The following is a 25,924-nucleotide window of genomic DNA, read 5'->3' on the forward strand; positions in this document are numbered from 1 at the left end:
AGTCTTGCAACTGTTTGAAGTTTGGAATGGAATGCTCTAACTGACAGGTGTAAAGAATTGTGGAAAATCATGCATTTTGCTATATTATGGGATGTTTGGGAGGAAAAAAATAATAGAGTTTTTGGAGGTAGATTATGAAATTATTATGCACATTAAGCAGACTCTCATTCTCTGGTGTTGGGAGAAATATATTTTTCGCTTTTTGGACAGTACACATATTATGCGAAACTGGGACTAGTCTTTGTACTTGGTTGTTTTTCCTTTTAATATAATCTTTTCATTTGCGAAAGAAACAATGTAGGACTAATTGGTTGCCTTCCATATCAGCGGGATAAAAAGCCATTGGCTGGAGATTCGTAGCGAATCAAATCAATATTGTTTAACATGACATTGAAGACATTAATAATGGATTTGAATTTAAATCTTGCTCAATCTAAGCTTTTCTGTGCAGATGTTTACGGCATTGTTTCTGACATCATTCAAAATTATCAATCTTACGGTAAGTAGATGAATTTCGCACCGCACAACTCATTTAAAAAACAATCTACAATTTTTTTTCTTTTCATCTCTTCAAAACTTAAAGTTCAGAAAGCTGACGACCAATTAATTTTTTTATTAACGCAGGTTTCGAGAATTTTGATAGTGCATGTTGGACTTGCTGGTAGGTATGGTGGTTTGGCTCAGTGTCTTCCACCTTCTGTTGTTTGTAAAAACTAATCCAAGTATGTATGTTGGGATCCATTCCATCCAATTGATGCTAAAAATTTCATTATCGCCAAGAGAATTTTTTTTTGACTTAAAAGGTCGATTTATAAAAGAAAATGTAATAAGACACAAGGCCCCCAATTTAATGATTACAATAGGTCAGTCCCGTAGCACTAAACCAAAAGATTCTTACAAATATTATTACCTGGAATCTATAACTAATTTCCAGTGTGTTATCAATTCTCTGAATGTTAAAGCAGCAAACCATTTTTTGATGACCTCCCCAAATATAGATAAGGTTTTTAATCTCCTTTATGGTTTCTTCTTCTCCTTTCGGTCTTTTATGAGCCATAACTCTGCCGTTTCTTTCGTTCCAGAGAGCCCAACAAACTGCAAATATTATCAGAGGTCATATCTTTCTTCCCCTATTTCTTCCTCTTCTACACTTCCAGGCTTGCAATTGTATGATTACTATGCCTCCTTGAACCCATCTAATATTATAACCTTTGATGAAATATGACCAAACTTTATGATAGTACTTACAATGCAATAATAAATGATCTACTTATTCTGGAAGTGAGTTGCAGAGATCACAAGTTGCAGTTTGAATTTGACAGCCTCTTCTGAGCAAGTTATCAACTGTAGGAATGGCATTTTGAGCAGCTGTCCACATGAAATATTGAATTTTTGGTGGCACAAACTGCACCCATGTGCAGGAGTAAGGAACTGCATTCAGAGATTCTGGTAACTTCTCAATTAACCAGTTATAGCAAAGTTGGGCTTTAAAGCCTCCTGGAGCATTACAAATGAGATCATCTTCTGTTGCATCATTAAGAGCTGGTGGAGAGCCCAAGACTGCAAATAGCTGAAGTATCTCTGGGTTTTCTTGTTGTGTGAGATTTCTTTTTAGATGTAGATTCCATGTCCCATTAGTCACCATCTCTTGAAGTGAAGCATCTCTCTTTGTTGCCAGCTTGAAGATATTTGGGAATCTATCTTTTAGTGTTTGATCACCTGTCTACTTATCCCACCAAAAATTAACTGCTTTACCATTATTGATCTTCATGGTAGTAATCTGCTCTACTATGTGCTTTTTTTTTTTATGAATATTCTTCCACATGCCTTTACCCTGTGGTTTGGAGGAATCTTTAACCCACGATGAGTCTGGCTTTGTATGCATTTTTTCTTGAATAACTCTTCTCCAGAGTTGTTTCTTTTCTTTTGAGAATCTCCATGACCATTTTGAGAGTAATGCTTTGTTTGTAAGTCTCAATTTTCTGATTCCCAAACCTCCATTCTTCTTTGGAAAATTGATTCTATCCCATGCTATGAATTTTTTTTTTCCTTTTATCAGCCGAATATCCCCATAATAAATATCTCATAATCAGGTTTAACTTCTTTTCTACACTTGCATGCATCTGGAAGATAGACATGTAGTATATAGGAAGGCTAGATAGAGAGGTTTTAATGAGTAATACCCTTCCTGCTTTAGTGAAGAATTTTCTTCTCCATGGAGCTAGTTTCTTTTGAAACTTTTCAATAACTGAATCCCAAATGGCACTACATCTAGAGTTTGCTCCAATAGACATGCCCAAGTATTTTTTTAAAGGAAGAGACTCCACTCTGCACTTCAAAATTTCAGCAGTAGATTGAACCTTATGATTTGCACCAATGCTTATAATTGTACCTTTGCTATAGTTTACACTCAAGCCAGTTATAGCTTCAAATATCCGCAGAAGGATAAAGAGATTTTCAGCTTCTTCTTCAGTGCCATCAAGAAACACTATAAATTGGAGGTGAGAAATTTGAATGGAGTTGATGGAAAATACTGAGATCATATTCAGCTGAACTGCATTCTTCATTAATTTGGAGAATATTTCTGCCACTAGTATAAACAAAAAAAAAATGAGATAATGGGTCTCCTTGTCTCAATCCTTTTTGTGGCTTGAACTTTGGAGTGGAGCTGCCATTGATTAAGAGAAAATGTTGTGCAGTGGTAACGCACCACTCAATCCACTTGATCCATTTGTTTCCAAATCCCGAGCTTTGCAAAACACTGCTTATTGTATGCCATCTTACATTGTCAAATGCCTTTTGAATATCCAGTTTGCAAAGAATGCCAGGCTTTTTTGACTTGAATCTAGAGTCATCAATTCTCCAGCAATTAAAATTCCATCAAGGATTTGCTTGTCTTCAATGAATGCACCTTGATTTTCAGATATTAACCTTGGTAACACTTTATTGAACCTCTGAGTAAGTGTCTTTGAGATTACTTTTTGGATACTACTGATTAAGCTAATGGGTCTGAAATCTTGAGGAGATCCTACTTGTTCTTTTTTAGGAATTAAGCTGATGAAAGAATAGTTCAACCTCCAATCAATCTTTTTCTGAGTTTCAAATTCCTTTATGACATTCATGAAGTCATTTTTTATGACAGGCCAAGCAACTTTATAGAATTTCATATTATATCCATCTGGTCCAGGTGACTTGTTGTTCTTAAATTGCTTGATAACAGCCCAAACTTCTTCTCAAGTTATTGGATTCTCAAGCTGTGTACTTTCCTCTGGAGTGATTTTGGTGAAGTAATCTGCATTCATTTGTGGTCGGACAGGATGCTTGTCCTGAAAAATATTTGAGAAATAATTTGATATTTCTCCTCTGATGTTAGCTTGACAAAAATCATCTTCCCCATTGATCACCAACTTTTGAATTGTGTTTCTTCTCCTCCTTCCATTGGCCAATGTATGGAAGTATTTAGTGTTTGCGTCACTCTCTTTAAATTGCCGAGTCTTAGCTATGGTCAACCATTTTCTAGCATTGTCAATATTGATTTTTTTGAGTTTTGCTCTCATTTCAGTTCTTTCTGTGAATTGTTGCACATATAGAGCTCATGTTTCTTCCAATATGTTCATTGCATTGATGAGGCTTGTCAGCTTTTGTTTTTTAGTTTCTTGCTGCCCATATGTTTCTCTGCTCCACTTCTTCAGAAAAAAATTTAGATTTTGAAGTTTTTTAGCTAGAATGAAGCTTGGAGATGCTGCGAATTTGAGTGTACTCCACCAAATGGCCAAATTGGGTAAAAAGTAAGATGGGAAAACCAAAAACTTTCCACTCTAAAAGGAGGTTTTGATATGGGTATATTTGAGGTGGTAAGTAATATTGCAGAGTGATCAGAGAAAGTTCTTGACAATACAGTTTTGGGTTAATAGTGGGAATTTACCTTCAAATTGTTGAGAAACCACCACTCTATCAAATCTGCAAAGTAACAGATCAAGCTACATGTTGCTCCATGTGAATAAGCCTCCATTGAGTGGAAGGTCCACTAATGCATGTTCTTCCATGTATTCATTAAAGAGTCTTCTGTTTCTTCTAGAACCTCCAGGTTTGTTCCTTTCACATCTTCTTCTGATTGCATTGAAGTCCCCTCCTATGCACCAATGCTCACTGACCCAGCTTATTAAGTCCTCCATTTCTTCCTAAAATTCCCATCTTTCCCAATATGTGCAAGGAGAATACACATTGGTAACACACCATTCATAATTGTCTTGCTTGCATTTGAGTTTTTGAGAGAGGGTATTGGGACCAACCAATTCATATATGCTTTCATAAACATTGTCATCCCAAATAGTGAGTCGACCTCCTGATAGTCCTTTAGATGGAATATCTCTCCATTGATGATGTTCATTGCCCCATATGTTCTTCACCTGCCAATCATTCATCTTTATCATATGTTTTTCTTGTAGCATACATGTAACATTCCGTGCATTTTTTTTCTCGGGCTTAACTAAACCCATTAGTCAGATTTCACACTTGGAGTGCCCATGTGACACACTGAATTTTCTTGGGTCTTAGTTAACTCAGTAGAGTTAGAAATCACATTTATTCACGTAACGATTTTGGGTCTGCCTTAATAGTTAAACACAATTGTTTTCTTCACACACGTGTATACGTGGTGGTGTCGTGTCCTGTTTTAGGAAAATAAAATAAAATGCAACCGGAGAAAACGAGGAGGCTATCTCTGGTAAGGCTGTTTCCTCCCTTCAATTTCTTCAGAGGAGGTACTTCGGAAAAGGGGGCTAGTATTGTGAGTTGTGGTTTCGGTTCAGTCCATCTCCATCTCTTCCGCTGTCACCAAAGTAAATTTGAACTAAGAAGATCAACCATGGTTTTGTTTATCTTATACTAGTAAGGACACATGTGCGATGCACATGCTTGGATTTTTACTCGTCCAACAATATCAAATTTAAAAGCTATGAATTTTTTTTCCTAAACCAAAAATTTACTATTCTAATTTGTACTCGTTACGTAGATAATTGCAATTCAAATATATAAATTTTAAAAAATCGGATGTATATTTTGAAAGATATTAAACTTTTAAATTTTTAAATTTATTTTTAAAACAATGGTATTTATGTAAATATGTAAAAATTGGGGATAACTAAGTAATTTAGGGAATCTACTGGAAAAAAAAAAAAAAAGAGAGCTATTTTATTTATATTAGTAAGATATATGGTTTCTGATTACGAAGAAGAGAAATCAATGAGCGAGAGAACAATATAAAGAATTAGTGAAGAGTGTTATTGGGGAAAACCATCTATCACTTGTATTTCTCACTTGCACACAGGGTTTTCTCTGTAAATCCATTTTTCTCCAACCCATTTTAAAATTGAAGATCTCCAAGTGTTTGCACTTTATGGAACTAAGCTAGCTAAGTTGTGAAGGTTATTGTTAACCTTGAGTGTAAATCGTCAATTTGAGGTAGGTTTCCCTGCTAGATTAGTCTCTTGGTTCTCTTATTTGTACCACTTGTGAATCATGAAGTTCTTAATTAATTCCTTTTTGATTATGCATATCTTTAGAAAATTAAAGAATTTGTATTGCTAATTTGTTTACACATCCTGTTATATGATTCAATTCTTCTTACATGCAATGGATTTAGGATTTATTTTGTGAAATTGGAGATCTGGATTATAGTTCATGTTCTTGGAAAATTGATGAATTGGGTATCTTCCAATCATCATGAAGTCCTTTAATATCTGTTTGATTTTTGAAATCATGGAATTTCCCATTAATAATTCGTGTTTGAATGCCTTGTTTACAACCTTGCAAACCCTAAAAGGTATGTGTTTGTTATACTGATATTTTTAGATCCGATGGTTGGATCGTTATGAAATTTTAGTATGAAGTGCATCATTAAGTGATCTAAGTACGATACAATTTTCAGAAGGATCAGGTCACGTTTACAATGGGAAAGGTTGCCCGAAATATTCCTGCATTTTGCAAACTAAAATCCTGGACAGCTCCAAGTATTACTGTGTATCTCACAATCCGTTGATCGAATATAGCTGATTTTTGGATATGCTGTTTATTAGGGTACATGATACTCGCTGTACAAGTTTTAAGAAATTCCGATCACTTTAGGTACCCCTAGACTTGGGAGAACTGGGACTGAATTCTGCAGGTTGTTAGCACGACCAGCCAGCTTATATTGAGTGTATATTTTGAATTAACCATTGGAATGCTGTGATTTTTAGATATGTTTTAGTACCATGAGTCATCAAGCTACTGTAAAAATTTCAAGACGATCGGGTGAGATTTGCTACTGTAAAAGCTTGAACGAATTAAGACTGCATTCTACAAAACGGGAATCCTTTACTTCCCACCTATCCTTCGTTATCCCATCCAGTGGTGATTGGATTGATGATTTGTTAATTGGTCCTTAGTTTCCACTCAACTTGAAAGATATGCTGGCCATTTCTTAGCTTAGGCAAGTGCCATTTAGTTCATTCCTTTAGTTTATGAGGATCGGAAATATTTGGTTTAACGTTGTTTTTCTTTGAATTGTAGTTGAACTTTAGTCATTAAATAAACTTGATTCTTATCTGAAATTGATTGAGCTATGGTCGTGACAAGGATATAACATGCTGTGTTGTACTCTCCTTTGAGCTGTTGTTGGACGTAATAGTAAAAGAGTTATATAATGACTTCCATCTGATCTCCTTGTTGACTAGAATATATTGCATCTCTTATAGCTCATATCTCATGTCTTGTATTTGGACTGGAGTTGTAAGTTTAATAATATCATTCATTGACACCGAAAATGACTTGTATAGTGTTGGAATTTTTGTAGCTTATAGGTTGTTTGAAATAGTTGCAAGACCAGACGACCATGGAATGATTAGACCTATTCACAATGGTTGTATATATTTGATTAGTTACTCCATAGACTCTGGGATTTGTGTGACAGTGAAATTGAATCTTTATGCCGTATGTACTGTTTCACTGTGTATTTAGATGGCTCGACCACGTTCCGACTTAAGGGCGAGTTCGACTTGGTGAGTATTTTAAAAAGGTAGAGTAAATCAGTAACTAAAGTAACTTAAGAAATATCATGATGCTGCATTAGTTTGTGTACGAATTCTCCAACCTCGTTATGATTAATCTAATGGACGACTTAGGTGAAGTCTTATTTTTTATGCATTAGGTTGACAGTATACATGACTACATGGTACCTACACTTCAATTAGGTAGGTACCATGGAATAGGAATTGCTACTGTCCTGAAAAGTCAAGTACGGATTGGTTGATGAATCAGCCAAGTTTTGATGTTCTAAATTTAAATTAGGTAGACTCATATGCGATGCTTATATTTATGAGTTTTGTTTCTGTAATACAATTCATGGGAAGTTTTCATTTCACATCTGTTCATTTTGTAAACACAATATGGACTAACTTTTTGAACACTACCATAAATAAATATGTTTGATTCACTTGCTTAGTCCACCTGTCGTGGTAAGGAGTTCTTCTCAATGATATGATATATGTACCTGTCGTGGATGGAATTAGAGTGTGTTATCAATAACAAAAACGGGTATGGTGTATAAGCTTGTGTTATTGACCTGTATTACCTATATTGACTTGTATTGTATTTTCTCAAGTGTATATATGTATAGTTAGGACTAGATATACAACACAGTGGTAGTCTGCTGTTGGTTTTGAGTGGCAGGTACAGGTACAAATATAAATGCTCATATCTTGCAAGTGATTGATGGTTTATAAGGTTGGTGATATAGTGTGCTAGGGATAGTTGTTGCTATGCAACTCGTACTATCCATACTATCTAATGTAAGAGTTGATTGCTACCTTAAACAAGTAGTTCATATCAACTGGTAAGAGATAATTGCTACTAATAAGGGTAGTTCATATTATCTATGTGACGAACTACGGTCGTGCTTGATCCCTTCGAGCAACGGAGAGGGTACGTAGGAAGCCGCTATGCGGTTCACAGCACAACTCTACATGGTTGTTCATATCATCTGGAAGTGTTGGTTGCTGTTTTGGCAGTTCATACCATACGTTCGGAGATGATTGCAACCCTGACATCGGCAACTGGCCGTATAAAATATTGGAAGTGGAAACTGGCCGTATAAAATATTGGAAGTGGAATAGTAGAAATGGCAACTGGGAATAGTAGAAATGGCAACTGGCCATGGAAGTATTGGAAGTAAATATTGGAAGTGGCAACTGGCCATGGGAATAGTAGAGATGGCAACTGGCCATGGAAATATTGGAAGTGGCAACTGGCCATGGGAATAGTAGAGATGGCAACTGGCCATGGGAATATTGGAAGTGGCAACTGGCCATGGGAATATCATTGGGGTTGGCAACTGGCCATATAAGTCTATTATTCTAGGTAACTGGCGTCTCCGATTTTGACAACTGGTCGTCTCTCATAATTGCAGAATAAATGCTAAGTGTGCTTGTTTGTAATGCAGTTTGGATGATTTGAATCCGAGTTGCTCAGAAGAATTTGAAGGTCCGATTTACTTGAGTGGCGCATCCGAGAGTCGGAGTTTGCTAAGCAGGCTGAAACCCGGTTCGCTAGAAGTCCAGATTTTATGATCCGTCACAATACGCACATTTGGCTTCACTTTTTTAATAAAATATTTAAGACCACTTTTTTAATAAAATATTTTAGACCATCCATTTTATCAACAAATGTTAAACCTCGCATGCTCCATATAAGAATTTTTAATATCCATTCAAACCATCTATTCCCAAATTTACTGCATCCTCAAAAATTTCAGTATCACCATTCTTTTCTTCATTAGAGTTTTCAATTGTATCTTGAGAAAGATATGATATTACAGAAGAAGATATTATTACAATAAGATTGTTTTCCGGTACATTGGATAATACAGGACAGAGGTATATATACTCAGACAACCATACAGACAGTCAAGTCAACTATTCTTGACTAGACATATATCCTAATATTCCCCCTCAAAATGTACTGACAACAAGTAGCAGTTTGAAACCAAAAAAAAAACAAAACAAAAAATGCTCAACAAGAGCCACCACAGAAAAGAAAAGAAACACATACTCAACAAGAGTCTGTGTGTAAGAAAATAGTACTCATAAGAGCCAACTGAAATAAAGACAATAGACTAAGTAACAGTTGAACAAATGACTGCAGTTCCAGCGTCAGCAATATCAGTAAATTTGTCAGCTGAATTTCCAATATTAGCAGCATCATGCACTGTGTCAGAAGAACAAACTAAACTTGACAACAATCTGGAGAATGTTGGATAACAAAGGCTCTTTGTAAAAACATCTGCTAATTGTCCTTCAGAGACAACATGAACCACCTGCGGAGATCCATCCTTTATTAGCTCCTTATCGCCATGTCCCAAGACTGAACTTGTTGAAGAAATAGTTAAGGCAGAACTATTGGCAACAGTGGACTGCAATATGAAAAATGTACCACTCTCACCATGTACAGCAGAAAAGAACAGCCAACAGTTGATGAAGGATAAGCAGCATCAAATGAAGAAGTTACACAACAAAAGTATGATCTCCGGTAACTAGAATCCAAGGTGAAGAAGTAGCACCAGTTGTGGCATCAAGGTTACCCAACAGTTCTAGAAACGCAAATAGCAGTAATTGCAGAATTACTTATACACAATATGATGAAGTAGAAATCGTTGAACCTTTTTCGATAATCCAATTGCTAACCCAGCAAGCCCTTGAAAAGTAGTAATGGAAGCATGTAAACATCAAAGAACTGAAGGAAACTGTCTTGGCAATGTGATCAAGCCAGTAGTTATGGGAAATATATCACACAACTAAGCTGCAGAAGAATTAATAGAAGCATAAATCAAACCTTGTTGTAGTACAAACATCTTCAGTAGTGAAACCAATAGTAACAAAACAAGAAGTAATTGGGAACCTCTTTATCAAACATTAGAACCAGCAGCAACACAAGTTGATTAAAAGCAGAAATCGGAAATTCCAGTATTTGTTTTGTTGTTCTATGTTGGTTAAGAGACTCTAATCATTTTTGGTGTTCTCTGTTGGTTAAGAGACTCGAATTGTTATTTGGAAACTGTTTGTAAGACCAGATCTGTAAAGGTATTGATATGACTTGTTTTAACAAGTCATATAACTGGTTATTGAAATGTTTTTAGGACCAGCTAGGTATTGTGAATTATTATTTCATCTGCTAAACTCACACAAAAAGAAGTAACAATGAACAAATGGGAAAAATTGTTATTAAAAAGTTATTACCCATATGAATGTTGATTTTACCCGGAAGTTGCTAATGCTGTTGGATTGATGTTGAATTTGTTATTACTGTTGTTGATTATTTGATCTTGTTGATAAGAAGTTGAAGTTGTTGTAATCAATAGCTACCCACTGAATACATGTTGCTCCTGGAAAACCTTTCACTTGAAAATTTCCTTCCAGCACAATTAAAAATTCTGTAACTAAACCCATATATGCAAAATCTTTTTCAATATTGTCACTGCCAATTGAAAACTCCACAAATAACATTGCACAAAGAAACCCCAAACTACAAAAAATTGATGATACTTCAATGAAAAACAATCTTTTTCTTTCTTTTCTTCACAAGTGTGCATTTGAAACTTAACTGGGGTTTGGGTTAGAAAGAACTTGCTTGAATGATTTAGGGTTATAAAGAGAGATGGAGGGTTTAGGGAAATTCGAGAAAAATTATGAAATAGAACCTTTGCTTAAATTTTTCCCTGTAATCTCAAATGAAAGAGCTTCCATCCAAACACCCAATCAAGAACTAGAAGTAATTCCTTCAACAGCTAATTTCTTCGTTGAATTTACAAAAAATTTCAAATCATAACTGGCAGCAGAAGCAGAAGTGATACGAAAACAAGAGTTAAAGAAATTGGGTTGATGATTTTGTTTTTGGGAAAGTTTTAATTTCTAGGTGGATGGTGGTGATGATGATCTGATGGTGATTTAGGTAATTGAAAACCCTAATTCTGAAAGGTTTTTTTTTGATGTTACCCCCTACAAAATGATATTCTGGGGTTGCCCCCTATACATAAAATCACTGGCTTTGCCCCCAGTCACTGTTTCCGTCAATGACCAGTTAAGTTCGACGCGTGCGACTTACACACTTACGGGTTATTCTAATTTTTTGATTTAGGTGACCATCTTAACCTTTCAAATCTAACGACTAATATCGTAAGGACCTTAATTCTTTAAGTTGATAAAACGTTTCGTATACGCAAACTCTTTTTCTTTATTTCCCATACTCTCTGCGAGATGGAAAAGAATGGAAAAATTAGGGTTTCTTCATCAAGTACTCGTGAACCGTAATTATTAGTCAAAATTTAAAAATAAATTTAGGATTTTTACTTATTTAACTGTGATCAGTATATTAGTGGTAATTATTTTGATTGAAGGTTAATGTTTTGATGTCAATGGAAGTAGTAGAAGATCTACCCAGGTTAGTTTCCAGTACTGGAATCGAAAATTTTTTTTTTTAAAAGAAATCAATATTTGATTTTGGGGTTTAGTTTTGTACCTTGCACGATTTGTGTTACTAAATCACAGGAGTAAAGTACGAGTTTTCGTTTAGTTCATATTTTGTTGTTTAAAAGAAAATAGATTATTGAACAAAATGTACGTAGATATATATATATATATATATGATCATATGGGTCAATGGGTTGCAATCAAAATTAGTGTTTTTTGTTTGTATACACAACTTTTAATTTAAGGCTTAACTGATTGGAAATGAAAATAATTTGGTGTTACTTTTTGACATTTTGGAAGGGAGTAAGTGGTTATGATTTCTGGTTTATAATGTATTTTTTGTATTATGCAGGGTTGTTGTGGTACATTATGGGGGTCAGTGGAATGAGAGGCCTGAATACACAACAGGTTGGGCATGTACAGATTATTCAAAAATGGGAGGTATGATTATTTTACCTACTATTGATAAGTGTAATTTGAGTTTGGACATGTTGAGAACTGAATGTGAAAGAAAGGTAAGGAAGTTAAAGGATCACGGGTATGTTTTTTGCTTTCTCAGTGAAGGTAGTAGATTGTATGCCGAATGTGATGGTGATTTAGTTAAATGGTGGGACTGTAGTGATAGAGATGCAAGTGGTAGGATGTATATGTATTTATATTCTAGCACAGCCATGCGAAAGAGTAGTAAAGTTTTTGCTGCTGTTGTTAATGCGACTCCTAAGAAGCAAAGAACAAAGAAAGTTTCTAAGAAAAGAGTTATTGATAGTATCAGTGGTAACAACGACCGTGCCGCGGATGACAATTCTGGTAATGATGCGAATCAAGATAGTTTTTGGCAATTTTTGGATCATGCTAATCTTGGGAATGTTTTTCCGTCAAATGTAGAGCAAATGATTATTGCTAATGGGGGTACTGTTGAGAAAACTAAGATGAAACCAAGACCATCAAAGAAGATAAAAATCACATTTGTTCCACCCGTTGGAGTTACATTCGATGACACTCGTGATATCGAGGACTTGCCAGAAGAAGAACTTGATGAGTTTCCTTCTTTAGATGGTGTTTCAGGTGTTGTGACACAAGAAGAAATGAACGAAGTGATGAATAAGGTGAATAATGATGTTACGAAAGAAAAAGAGAATGAAGGGAGGCCTAAAGTAATTCCTCGGCCCACTGCTATTGATGGCATTTCTAATGATCATGGCGGTGATGAGACATTACATGACAGTGTCAATATTGACCATATAGAAGCTGAAACTGGCTACCATAGTGTAGATTCAGATAGTGATTATTCAATTGATCCATACAGAGACGAAGATATTGAAGACACTGAAAGGGAAATGGACATGCCACCACCTACCAATGAATTTCAAGGCGAAGAAAATAATCATGATGATTTATACCAAGATGCTGAGTGCGGAGAAGAACAAAATAAAGTGGAAGATACGGGTAATTTGTATTTCGGTCAGTTGTGGGGCACTATCTATGAGTGTAGAAGGTTTTTGAGAAGACATGCAGTTAAGAAGAAATTTGAAATGACTTTCAAGAAAAATGAGAGGCATAAAGTGGTAGTTGTTTGTGCTAATTCTATGCATGGGTGTCCGTGGAGATGTACTGCATCACAACAAGAAGATGGTCATACAATAAAGGTTGTAAGACTAAATGATGAGCACGAATGTGTGGTTGGAAACCGAAATCAAAACAAGATGGCTGATTGTAGATTTATTTCTACAGAACTGGAGGATGTATTTAAATGCCAAAAAAAGTCTTATACAGTTGGTATGTATTTTAAATAATTTATGAACATCTATTTATTAATTTGGTGTTTTGATTTAAACTTAGTGTTCTATTAAGGTTGAGTGTTATCATATGCAGGTATGGTTATTAGAGAGGTTTGGAAAAGGTTTCAGATTGATATCACATACTGGGTGGGCTGGAGGGCAAGGACAATTGCATTGGAGAAAATTTATGGCGATTATGCTGGATCTTACAGTCTTCTGCCAGAAATGTGTAGACAAATTCTGAAGAACAATAAAGGTTCAATTGCAAGTGTGTCAACTGATGATGCGGAAAATAGTTTCACTGGGTTGTGTATTACCTACAAGCCTTTCATTGATGGGTTCAAAAAAGGCTGCAGACATGTTATAAGACTAGATGGCACTCACTTAAAAGGTAAGTATGGAGGTGTTATTCTTGCAGCTATAGCCTTATATGGAAACAATGGAATGTATCCATTAGCAATTCATGTGTGTCAGGGAGAATGTAGAGAAACTTGGACTGCATTTCTTACAATAATTAAGCCTTTAATTTGTGAGCATGAGAAACCCATCAATTTTATTTCGGATAGACAGAAAGGACTTGTAGAATCAGTTGAATTATTGTTCCCCTACAACTACCACAGATATTGCTTTAGACATTTATGGGCGAACTTGAAAAAATGTATAAGGGTGATCACACTAGACACTTAGTATGGGGAACAACCAAAGCATATACAAAGTCTGAGTATAAAGTTTGGGTTGAGACTTTGAAAAAACATGATCAAGGTGCATATGAAAAACTGCATGAAGCAGATGTACACACTTGGGCACGATCACATTTCGATGAGGGTTCAAACTGTGAGCATATTACTAACAACTTCTCAGAAAGCTTTAATTCTTGGATTTTGAAGCCAAGAGAAATGCCCATAGTACCTATGTGTGAAAATTTGCATACAAAGATGATGAATTTGTTGTATGAGAGGAGGAATAAGGGCAAGAGATGGGAAAAAGAAATGAAGGGTAGATACGCCGGATTGGTCCCTAGGGCGGCAAGGATAATAAATGGGCTTGAATCACATGCTGGAAAGTACACTTGCCACGGGGAAGATGATCATCTTCATCAAGTTACTCAAGATAATACGGAAAACAGATGGATTGTGAATTTAACTCAGAAGTCATGCTCATGTTGTACTTGGCAACTTACTGGTTTACCATGTGAACATGCGGTAGTTGTCATACTTCCTTTAAGAGATCAATGGATTGAGTAAGTACATTTTGATTAAGTGCTTATTTCTTTATGCAGTAGCCTACATAGCTTCTAATATGATTCCATATGGTTTGCAGGTGGTGTACTGATTACCACAAATTAAGTACATACATGGATGTTTATTCAGGCTTTATCCATCCAATGGAAGCTCAAATTAATTGGGAGTGGGACAAGCCGAAGGTAAAAAATTTATGTAATTGAACTTCTTTAATAAAATATTCTTAATATGCAATTAATCGTTCTTGATTTGTATGTACGAAACGCATAAGGTTGAGAAACCAATTTACAAACGAAAAGTTGGTAGACCCAAAATGAAAAGAATTAGAGACAGAGATGAAAATAAACCGTTAGTCGAGGGTCATGTTAAACACTACAGATCATGTGGCTTGACTGGACACTATTCAACCACCTGTGATCATAGGAAAGAATTGGCAGAGGCTGGAGTTGGGTGGGAAGGCAATAAAAGAAGGCCTCTACCTAAAAGTAAGGTCAAACTGTGGTTTCTTTTTCCTTTGATTTTTGTATCTATATTCATTCATTATATTACTTACAGGACTTCCCACACATGCAACTGATGAGGAGACAACAACTGCTTGTGACCCCCCAGCTGTTAGGTTGATGAAGAAGAAAGCAAAGAAGAACAACAATAATCTTGTTTCAACACCAACAGAAACACCAATTGTAGAGGATGTTTCAACACCAATTATGGGCACAAATTCTGCACGAGTGCCAAAACCAAGAGCTCCTCCAAAGTCTACCAGGGGAAAAATAACTAGTACTGGTCAACTACCACCAAGTATATCTTCATCTCAAGTAATAAACGTGTGTTGTTTTTTCTTTTACAATGTTCACAGTTAATTTTTTTTATGTTGCAGGGATACCAGTACAACCTAGGACACCTTTCATAGCTGTATCTAAGAATACTACAACGGGGAGAGGTGGATTAAGTGCTATTAGGGGAGGATCTGTTGTTGCTAAAGGTGGACGAAGTACTGCTAGAGGAGGATCTGTAGCTGCTAGAGGCGGACTAACTGCTGTTAGAGGAGGATCTGCTGCTACTAGAGGCGGAATAAGTGTTACAAGGGGTGGTTTTGTTGCTGCTAAGGATGGAACACACAACTCGATTACCCATAGAGAGATTCAAACAACATCCACATCAATGGACAACTACATGCATGTTCATGGGCATTTGACTTGTTACAGTCGAAGTGCATCAAGACCAATTCAACAAGTTTTCACACCAAAACTGATCCCAACAAGGAAACAGTCTTTTGTGGAATCCGTTTTCAACCCATCAGATGAAAATATTTAGCAAGTTTTATAATTTAGTTCACCTAAAAACAAAATTATATTCTGAAATGAAACGTAACTTTTGTTATTGTTAACTACTTTGGAACACAAATTCAATAAATCATACAGTTCTTGCATTATTTATAAATTTCAGTCATGATAATTTGTTTACAAGAATTCTTGCATTATTTATAAATTTCAGTCATGATTTGTTTACAAGGATATTAGGACTTATGATCCTAACACAGAAAAAAGATCTAATGGAAGTGGGGAACGAGAAGAAAAAGATCAATGATCATATAGAACTGTTTGATCTGTTGTTGTAGGCCGTTAGATTTGCAAGGTTAAGATGGTCACTCAAATCAAAGAATTAGGATAACCCGTAAGTGTGTAAGTCGCACGCGTCGAACTTAACTGGTCTTGGACGGAAACAGTGACAGGGGGCAAAGCCAGTGATTTTGTATATAGGAGGGGGAACTCCAGAATATCATTTTGTAGGGGGGGTAACATCAAAAAACCCCATTCTGAAATCAGTAACTAAGAATATTTGTAACTGTAGCAAAAAGTTACCTCTATCAAATAGAAATTCAACATCGTTGTAGCCAAAATAAAACCCCTAAGTTTCTGATTATTACAGCAGAGAAAGTAGAATCTTCTTCAACAAAATTTGATTTCTTCTTTTTCTTTTTCTTCTTCTTCTTAGAACAACCTTTTGATGATGATGATGATGGTGATGATGCAACGGAAACTAATAATTGATTTTCCATTATAGAGAAGTATGGAGATGAAAAGAAAACCTAGGATCGAAAAATAATTTTAGTAGTTGCTTTACGGAATGATACCATGAAAAAGATATGATATTACAGAAGAAGATATTATTACAATAAGATTGTTTTTCCGGTACATTGGATAATACAGGAGAGAGGTAAATATACTCAGACAACCATACAGATAGTCAAATCAACTATTCTTGACTAGACATATATCCTAATATATCTTCTATATTGACTATCTCCTCCACTGTATTAGCTTTAGAGATATTGGTTGGTCGACCCTGATGATAATTTTTTGCAACTATGACTGTGTATAGTGCTCTGGCTTGTTCTTCATGACTCATGAGCCCCAAAACGCCAAGAGAATACTCGATGGAGGTTCTAACAATATTTACCGGATGAATATTTAACAACTAAAATGCAGGAAAACTAGACACACACCGATCTTGACGTTATGTAAAACATTTAAATAATGTGTAATAAACAGCATAGCTTTTGCAATTTCTCTTCAATTAGATTGAGATTTCTTTTAAAGTAAATGTAGCAAGTAGAAACACGAAAGAAAGTTAAAAAGTACTAAACGAAAATGATCCACAACAATAAATTATGCTTTAGAGTCACAAGGAAACAAAATTCAGATGCAAATACTCAAAATTTTAGTTAAATTAAAGAAAAAAAAACTATCATTTATTTTAGAAAGGTGTCTCGAGCCAGTCGAGCTCCTCAATAGTGGACATCGACATATTAGGTTTAATCCAAGTGCAGTTCCTAAACCATCCTTCAGTCTCAGATAAATTGTTTGCAGAATGCTTGCTCCCGATAGAGTGATAACTATGTGTTTCAAGTGAGTAGAATACTATCCCTCCATTCAGACATAATCTATGAAAATAGATTTTGTTTTTCATGTAGCTATTCGGGGCACTTGTTGATATGCATGAGGTGTGGCTAATGAACAACACATGCTCTCCCAGGCTCTTAACCTTTTCCCATTTCATCTCAGAGAAATTCAATCTAAGAACCCTTATCGGCTCTCAGTGATATTCTAATTTCACTATTAAAAAATCTCCACCACACTCTACTAAGAAACCTGGAGCTACACCACCAAAATATGGTTCATGAGGTTTATCTAGAACTTTCCAATTCTTATCCTTTGCAGAAAAAACTCCCACAGTCCCATGATAAATATCGACGCAAAAAAAATTCCCATCGTGAAAAAATGGGGTGTCAAGGAATGATGGAGAAATACCAGGATGATGAAAGATATGAGAACTCCAATGTGCTTCTCCCCTTCTAATGAAATCGATGTAGAACGTCCCATCTCTCCTCCCATCCATAGCGAAAACTATGCAATCTGAAGAAGTCGGTAAAGAGGAAAAAGAAACGACTGAATAAAAGTTACCCCTATCCATGTCTGGAAGTTTCATCTTCTCTCGTGTTAGGGGATTATAGAAAAATATGTTATGATCTCTTGTCATTAGTAGCCAACCATCCTTCTGAAAACGGATTGGTAGATCCGAGAGGTTGATGGAGTTAGAGCTGCACATGGGCCGGTTCGGACCGGGTTTTTGTGGGAACCGGTACCTGTACACGGAGTTGACCGGTTCTTCAATTTGAGGACCTGTACCTGTACCTGGACCTGGACTTGTACCTGTCCCGGTAAGACCGGTCCGGTTCCACTCCGGTACCGGTTTTTTACCTGAATTTTAACACACAGTCACACACAGTAAAGTAACAACCTAAGACTAAGAGTCTAAGACTAAGTTCAACATTACAAAGTTCAAAATAACAAAGGTTTAAAACATCACAGAATAATAAGTGTATCACACTTTAAGTTCAAAGTTCAACATTAAAACATAGTACTAAAAACAACATTTCCATAAGTCTGCGACAAGAAATGAAAAGAAATCCTTGCAAAGGATGGGGGACTTCTCGAACAATTGGCACTGGCTGCACTGAGTCACTGACACGGAGTTTACATCAAGCTTCTTTTAGCAGAGAATCCCATATGGCTGCAACATGGAACAAAAAAGTAAAACAAGAAAGTAAGCAAGCAATACAAGAAAACTTGAAAAGTAAGTTCTATTAAATAGAAGAAAACCTAATATATTACCTGCCTCATCTTCAACAGCATCATCAGGTATATAGTCACATAGAAGATCAAGAGCAATGGGCTTTTGAAGAAAGCTTTGTGTACAGAGCAATGCTTCGACTGTCCTTGTAGACATAGAAGCTCTCCATGGAGTCAGCACGCGCTTCCCGGTGCTAAAAGCTGATTCAGAGGCCACTGAAGACACAGGCATGGCTAATAATCTCTTGCCATGTATGAAGTATCTTATACCTGCTTGCATTAGCCTGCCACCAAGCCAATATGTCAAATGGTCAGGTTGACCTATTCACGCATTCCACCTTCAATCACATCTGTCAAATACCTGTCGAGCTCAGTTGTTCTTGCCTCTTCAACACACTTGGGGTGTCCCCAATGTTGTTTCCTCTTGATTGAATTCTAGCAAAAAGACCAACAGATTGCACACTAATGGCTAAGAACAACAGGAGCAATACGACCCCCTCCTCATGAACTGAATACAAGGACTTATAATCTTCAAAGAGCCTCAAATTCTAATTTCACCTTTCTCATAACTCTTTGAACCCCATGTATTATTCTCATACAAACAATTAAGAGTAAATTCCAAACCCTTTGTTTCTCTCTTGGATCTAACAGATGAGCAATAAACATTACAGAATTCATTGATTCATACACACCCCAATACTTATGGTACTTAGCACACATTAGACGAGACATAGAGCAATTAAAAGGATTCTGATGCTACATTGTTTCTAAATTCTACTAATTGTTCATTTATGAGTAACAATTGCCATAAGAACATATGAGTAGTGACTTGTATAGATGCAGAAAAGTTGACAGTAGCATCGAAGAATACCTTTAGACACTTCACAAGACCTCTAGCATATTTCCAATCTTCTTGATAAGGAGCATGTTGACGAGGAATCTTTTTCTTCTTATTCTGCTTTGCCTTGATCTTGCTTGTTGGATCCAACTCCTCAACCTCATCTTCCATAACCTCAACCTCTTCCTCTTCTTCCATATCCTCAAACACGTCTTCTATGAAAACATTACTAGCTATAGCTTCTTCAATATCAGCATCAGTAGGTAAAACAGATTCTTTTTCTTGCTCAAAGATAAACCTCTGTTGAAAGTCCTTATCAATCTGTGCTAACATTGCAAAAACTTTTTCATATTTTTCAGCAGCATCTAACATCAAGTAAGTGCTATTCCATCTAGTATACACATCTAAAATCAGAGATTTCTTACAATCTACCTTTGCTAGAGAAGCACATTGTTTAAATTTTTCGTGCCTAGAAGGAGAACTAAGAACGTATTTTACAACTGACCTTATTCTTCTAACTGATACATTAAAGAGCCTTACTGCATCTTTTATGACAAGAGCAAGAACATGGGCTGCACACCTCACCTAGAGAAAGAACAAAACAAAAAGTATACTGTCAAATTCAATGCTTAAAAATGCAGCAAAAAAATAAATATTTGACAAGAGCAAGAACATGGACTTACATGTAAATATTTGGCTCTAATTGGTGATCTTGTCCAGTCAATGACAACATTCTTCAAATGATCAATAGCTACTTTGTTGGCGCTGACATTGTCTAGAGTGACACCAAATACATCTTGTAGACCCCAATCCTTCAAACAATCCACCAGCTTCTCACCAATTGCATTACCAGTATGACCTTCAACTTGACAAAACATGAGTATTCTCTTTTGTAGTTTCCAGTTCTGATCAACATAGTGAACGGTTACACAAATATAATTATAATTATTTGGTGATGTCCATGTGTCTGTTGTCAAAGATACCCTCTGCTTAGATGTCAAGAAATAAGTTTTTAGGTTATTCTTCTCTTCTATATAGAGCTTCAAAACATCCCTATAAATTGTCATACGCCCTGGAACCTTGAACCTAGGCTCTGCCACCTGCATCATTGCCACAAAGCCTGACCCTTCTACTGCTCTAAAAGCTATTTCATCCTTAATTATCCACTCAACAAGAGCCCTTCTTAACCTATCATAACTGTAAGTACATGACACAAGTTTACCATCTTCACCTGGCTTTGGGGGTGGCATCAACAGAGTTTGTTGTCCTTTTTCTACCTTCTTGTTAGGATTCTTTGCACATCTATTCAAATGCTTCCGTAATCCAGAAGTGCCATGTACATCATTGTCAGCAGCATATAATCCCTTGCAATGATGACATTGAGCTTGAGTGTCACTTACCCTTGTCATCTCCAACCAAACTCCAGATCTCACTTTGCCATACTTCTTTTTGCTTGCACTAACTTCAGTTGTACTTGTTGGTGTAGTTTCAGCTTCATTTGTGTGAGATGAACTTGAGAGGATGATCCAACTTCTGCTCCAATAGTTGTACTTGTATTTGGAGTAGTCATCTAACAAACATTAAACAGTAATAGCAGACATTGGTCAGGTGTTCTAAGTGCATTAAACATTAAACTGTCAATGATTCAATGTCATCTAACAAATATTAAACAATAATAAAACATTAAAAATAAGCAGTAATAAAATAGGCATTGGTCATAAATATTAAGCAATAATAAACATTTCTGCAATGACTCAGGGAGCAGACATTGGTCAACAATAATTGTAAGCAATTCAGTTAAGAAACACTGGGATTAGGAAGCATTATGACCCTTAGTTCTCTTGTGTGAGAAATTCTAATGCTCAATGTTTCATTGTGCCGTATGATACTGCATTCACGCATAGCACAGTGGACCCAAAAAGAATAATCTTTGACATTTCTGCAATGATAATAATGTAGCAAAGTGGACCCTAAAAGAATATGGATATTGTACAGTACACCCATGCACATGTGTTTTTGGTATTTTAATACATCACATTACTGTTTACATCAAAAATACGACATGATTTCACCAACTCATCTACAAATTAATGCCACCAGTTGATGTTCTCGACAAAAGTGAAAGAAAAAAAAAAAAAAAAAGTTTATTATGGTCTTACACTAACAGGAGCAATGCCATCAGCATCATTGGAATCATCTGGTGCTTTGCGCTTCCCCATTTAGCACCTCAAAGGCCTACAAGGCTGCAACATATCAGTGATTCAGTGCAGGTAATTAACAAGACAACAAGATAGAGAAACGAGAAAGGTTTTCAATCAAAGCATCTTACAAGAAACTATATGAGAAACATTACAACATTAAGTCTACTGTCAGTGATCAAACGCCAAACAAACATTAGGTTCTACACACTGATTTCTCATGATTCTATATTTTGATTTTGAATGGTAATATTTGCTAATATGTTCAATCCAAACCTAAGTTCTATCCAAACCTAATTACAAAGACTAATTCATACAAACCCCTTCAACTGAATCCAAATCATTCACCACCCAAATCCATATCAACAGAACAACTTTATCAATTGTATTTACCAATACTAGATCTATTTCTACATAAGAACACCAACAGCAACACCCAATTCATCTTCCTCCCAAAACAATCCAATTAATTCTTAAATACAACCTAAAACCCTAGTTTCTAATTCTCCTATGCAGAACCTTAAACTATCAACCCAAATTCAATCCTAACCAATTCATCTTCTTCATCTGTGGATTCCAAAACAGTCACCCTTATTCATACGAACCCTAATTTTTGGGTTTTTGGGAAAAACAGGGGAAAACCCTAACTTTCTACAAACTCAAAAATTAAACCTCATGCAAAACTCTAACTAAAAATTTACAGAAGACTCATCTTTAATCTATCAGCACAAATCAACTTCAAGGAAAGAAATCAATCAATTCAGAAACCTAAATAATCTTACCCTTTTCTACTTCTTTCAGAACTCAAACAACAGCATCAGCGTCACTGCGTCAGTGCGTCACCTTATTCGTTAAGCTTATTAAGAATCTTTGTTTACTTTGTAGAAGAATCAGTAAACAAGAACCCAAGAAGATTCAGAAGAAAAACAAGGAAAGCAAATTTCTAAATTGAGAAAAAAAAAGAGAAAAAAAATTGAGATTCAAGCCAGGAGTCCAGGACTAACCTTGAATCTGTGGGGGGTGAAAATTGATACGTATGAACAAAGAAATTTCACGATCTATGGTGCATGTTGTTCACTTGTTCTTGTTCTCTTCTTCAGACTCTTCAGTGAAGGAGGAGTTCAGATCGGGAAAAACGAAAAAAAATAAAATGATATACCCTATGTTTGAAGATGAGACTAAACCTACAAGGGATGGCTAGGATGTAATATCCTAAAAAATATCAATGGCTCTAATTTACCGGGTATTTCGGTCCGGTACAGATCGGGAATAGGCCAGAACCAATACCTGTACCGGTCTGTTCCGGGTATCAACATTCAGAACCGGTACCTGTACTGGCTACTCCGGGTCTGGGTCGGTACAGGTCCGGGAATTATGGGTTTGGAGCGGGTCACCGGGTCTGGACCGGGTCTTGTGCAGCTCTAGATGGAGTTGCTTTCATCATTATACATCGGGTTTACAACATTAAAGATATTGTCATTTTGGTCTCTAGGGAACAACAGCCACGGGGATAAATATGAGGTCTTTTGCACTTTTGGTATTATTTCTCTATTCAGTTTACACGCTAAACGAAAATGCTTATAATCTGATCCGTGAAGAAGATTTGCTATCAACCCCGTAATGTCTTCATTGAGATTATTCCAATAACTTGCAACTTCATCTTCTCCCGAGTTGCAATTTCCACCTTGATTCTCATCGTTAACAACCGTACTAGTAGTTGTTTCAATTTTGAGTTCCGTTAGGCACACATTTTCTTCATCTTTGCCTCCGAACATATTTTCTACTCTTCCATGCAGATCAGCAGGCATTGTAACCCAGTCTGTGTAGTAAAATTCTTCCGTTGGTGATAGACACGGCAAAGTAATAGTGTTACCAGTACTTTCAATTTCGAATTTGTGGATCTGACTTGGATCACTCCAGAGCAAGTAATACAAACAACCCCTTCTGAAGCCCAACTCAGCTGCTGAACAACAACCTGTGGTGTGATTACTACCAACAAATAGAACATGATCTCCAAAACTAGTCACCTTCTCCCATTCCATTAACAAGAAACTCAACCTCACCACTTCTATCGACAACACTTCATCAGTATGTCTATTGAGGATTAAGTCAACCCTGAAAAGTTCATCATGAGATTCCACGTAATGCGACCGAGGATGTGCTTTATCTATTACTGGAAACGGAACCTCCTCCTTCACATGAAATGACTTTAGATATGGTCAAATCAGTATCCTTGGTGAAGTGTTCGATCTCTAAGTGATGCTCATCTATTTGATGATCATACGTACACATTAAATATAACTTACCTTTAAAGCCTACAATATTTGGAGACAACTTTTGGCTTCTCTGTTTCTCCGGGGCGACAAAATAGAAAAGTGTATCGATGCTCTTCATGAAGGCCGTTAAAAAGAAAAAATAAAACCATTGGATCATTATTATCATTATCAGGATCAATATCGGTCCTACGAGGAGGTGAGGACAACACACAATCGACAAATCCATGTCCATCTTTACAAAACCCTAGTAATGTTGGTAACTGAATTCTCTCATTCGTGATGGGGTTCCAAAGAAAACAATCACCATATTTCCAACTTGATGAAGTGTAATCATAATATTGGTCATCGCAAACAATAATTATCCAACCTTGATCTGAAGGTTTTTGATAAAAAGAAGTACCACTCAATTCAGGTATATTATCTCTACAATTTTCTCTTTTTGGTTGGAAAATATTATAGAAAGAGTAATTATTTTTACCTTCTGTTTGATAATATCGCACGAGGGATGGTGCTAATCCCCTTCGCCCTGGTGGTAGGGGTGTAAATTCGGGCAGGCCGGGCCGCCCGATCCAAAAACTAAGACAGGCCGGGCAGGCCAGGCTTAATATTTGTGAGCCCGTAAACAAATTCAGGCCGGACAGGCCGGGTACAAGTAGATAATTTGCTACCCAAAGCCCGCTTTTTATACGGGCAGGCCAGATCGGGCCGGACAGGCCACTATTTTGAATTTTTTTTTAAGTTTAAATTTTGAAATGAACGGTATTAAATACAATATCCTTTCCTTTCCAACATCACATATCGTAAGTGATAGTATTATTTTATATTTAAATTACACTGACAAATTTTTAATTTTAGCCTATAATAAATAATTAATTAGAGTACAATAAACTTTCTAATAAGAAAATATATTACCATTAATGTTTTGAAAAGGTTAATTATAAGTAAAAACAATTATATATTTTATTTTTCTTGACACAAAATTGACAATTATAAAACTGTAATTTTTAAGTCTTTTTAAGAGGATATTAAATGATTAATGGCACATAAAAGGCTTTCAGGCCGGGTATCAGGTCGGGCATCATAATTAATCGCAAAGTCCGAGACCGCCCAATAAATTAATCCAGGCCAAGCCGGGTAGCCCGCAACGGGCCATAACAGGCTTTGGACAATTTCAGGTACAGGCGGGCTTGGGCAGGTACGGGCAGGCTGAGTTTTTTCGGATAATATTTACACCCCTACCTGGAGGACTATAATGTTCACTTCTTTCCTGTGATGCTGCTGGCTTTCCACCCATTAGGAATATCAAAGAAATCTATCACGGAATATATGCAGCAATAATAAAGTTTGTACGTTCTTCCGTGGTGCTGTGCAAACTTGGGACGAGATTACAAGAGAGTTTTACGAAAGGGTTCCTTTATAAGATGTGAGAGGTGAATAATCAAAGAGTCCTGGCTGGTTATTTAAGAAAACGTTCTTTTTAAGATGGAAACAATACGTATCCTAAGACAACTCGGTGGTCATGCTACTTAGGTTTCCTATTCAATGACCAAATCTTTCCTGTCCCTCCGACCCGCATAATCAAAATGCGACACGTGCATATAATGTTAATTAATTTAAAAGTTTAGACTCCGGATAGTCTGTTGCCAAATACCTCTTAGTTTCCCGAATTATACCTTTCTTTTTAAGCATGGAAATTAATTAATTAATAAAACGGGATTACACGTGGGAATGTTGCTCCTCTGGTGTCGTTTAGTACATTCTCTTTCAAAAAGTTTGGAACTGTATGTTTCCATATTTTAGTTTGTAATACTCCCTGTTGGTTATTATCCGCCGAATGATTGGCGAGAGCGTCCGCTGCTTGGTTGGCTTCCCGATAGTTGTGGAGAATTTGGTGATGGGGAATTGCCTCGAGTCTATTGGTGATTTCAGCAATCATGTCTCGCAGGTACCATGGAGGCT

At 36.3% G+C, this 25,924-nt stretch overlaps 1 protein-coding gene and 4 long non-coding RNA genes across 5 annotated transcripts; 1 reads left to right on the forward strand and 4 right to left on the reverse strand.

Annotated features, from left to right (window-relative positions):
• Positions 1-1,270: 1,270 nt before the first annotated feature.
• On the reverse strand, positions 1,271-2,567 carry LOC113272681. Its single transcript, XM_026522486.1, has 2 exons — positions 2,184-2,567; positions 1,271-1,723 (listed from the first exon to the last, which is right to left on the reverse strand). Exons 1-2 carry the CDS (start codon positions 2,565-2,567, stop codon positions 1,271-1,273), a joined length of 837 nt encoding a protein of 278 aa, XP_026378271.1.
• Positions 2,568-5,242: 2,675 nt separating this feature from the next.
• On the forward strand, positions 5,243-9,080 carry LOC113275884. Its single transcript, XR_003323811.1, has 2 exons — positions 5,243-8,397; positions 8,480-9,080. It is a non-coding gene; the product is annotated as an uncharacterized LOC113275884 (long non-coding RNA).
• On the reverse strand, positions 8,849-11,016 carry LOC113275883. Its single transcript, XR_003323810.1, has 2 exons — positions 10,272-11,016; positions 8,849-9,834 (listed from the first exon to the last, which is right to left on the reverse strand). It is a non-coding gene; the product is annotated as an uncharacterized LOC113275883 (long non-coding RNA).
• Positions 11,017-18,314: 7,298 nt separating this feature from the next.
• LOC113275885 lies at positions 18,315-18,892 on the reverse strand. The gene is made up of 2 exons (XR_003323812.1): positions 18,696-18,892; positions 18,315-18,594 (listed from the first exon to the last, which is right to left on the reverse strand). It is a non-coding gene; the product is annotated as an uncharacterized LOC113275885 (long non-coding RNA).
• Positions 18,893-21,007: 2,115 nt separating this feature from the next.
• Positions 21,008-23,081, reverse strand: LOC113275886. The gene is made up of 4 exons (XR_003323813.1): positions 22,694-23,081; positions 22,472-22,566; positions 21,651-21,734; positions 21,008-21,061 (listed from the first exon to the last, which is right to left on the reverse strand). It is a non-coding gene; the product is annotated as an uncharacterized LOC113275886 (long non-coding RNA).
• Positions 23,082-25,924: the final 2,843 nt, after the last annotated feature.

Source organism: Papaver somniferum, chromosome 4 (assembly GCF_003573695.1).
Source record: "Papaver somniferum cultivar HN1 chromosome 4, ASM357369v1, whole genome shotgun sequence".
In the NCBI taxonomy this organism is placed as follows: domain Eukaryota; kingdom Viridiplantae; phylum Streptophyta; class Magnoliopsida; order Ranunculales; family Papaveraceae; genus Papaver; species Papaver somniferum.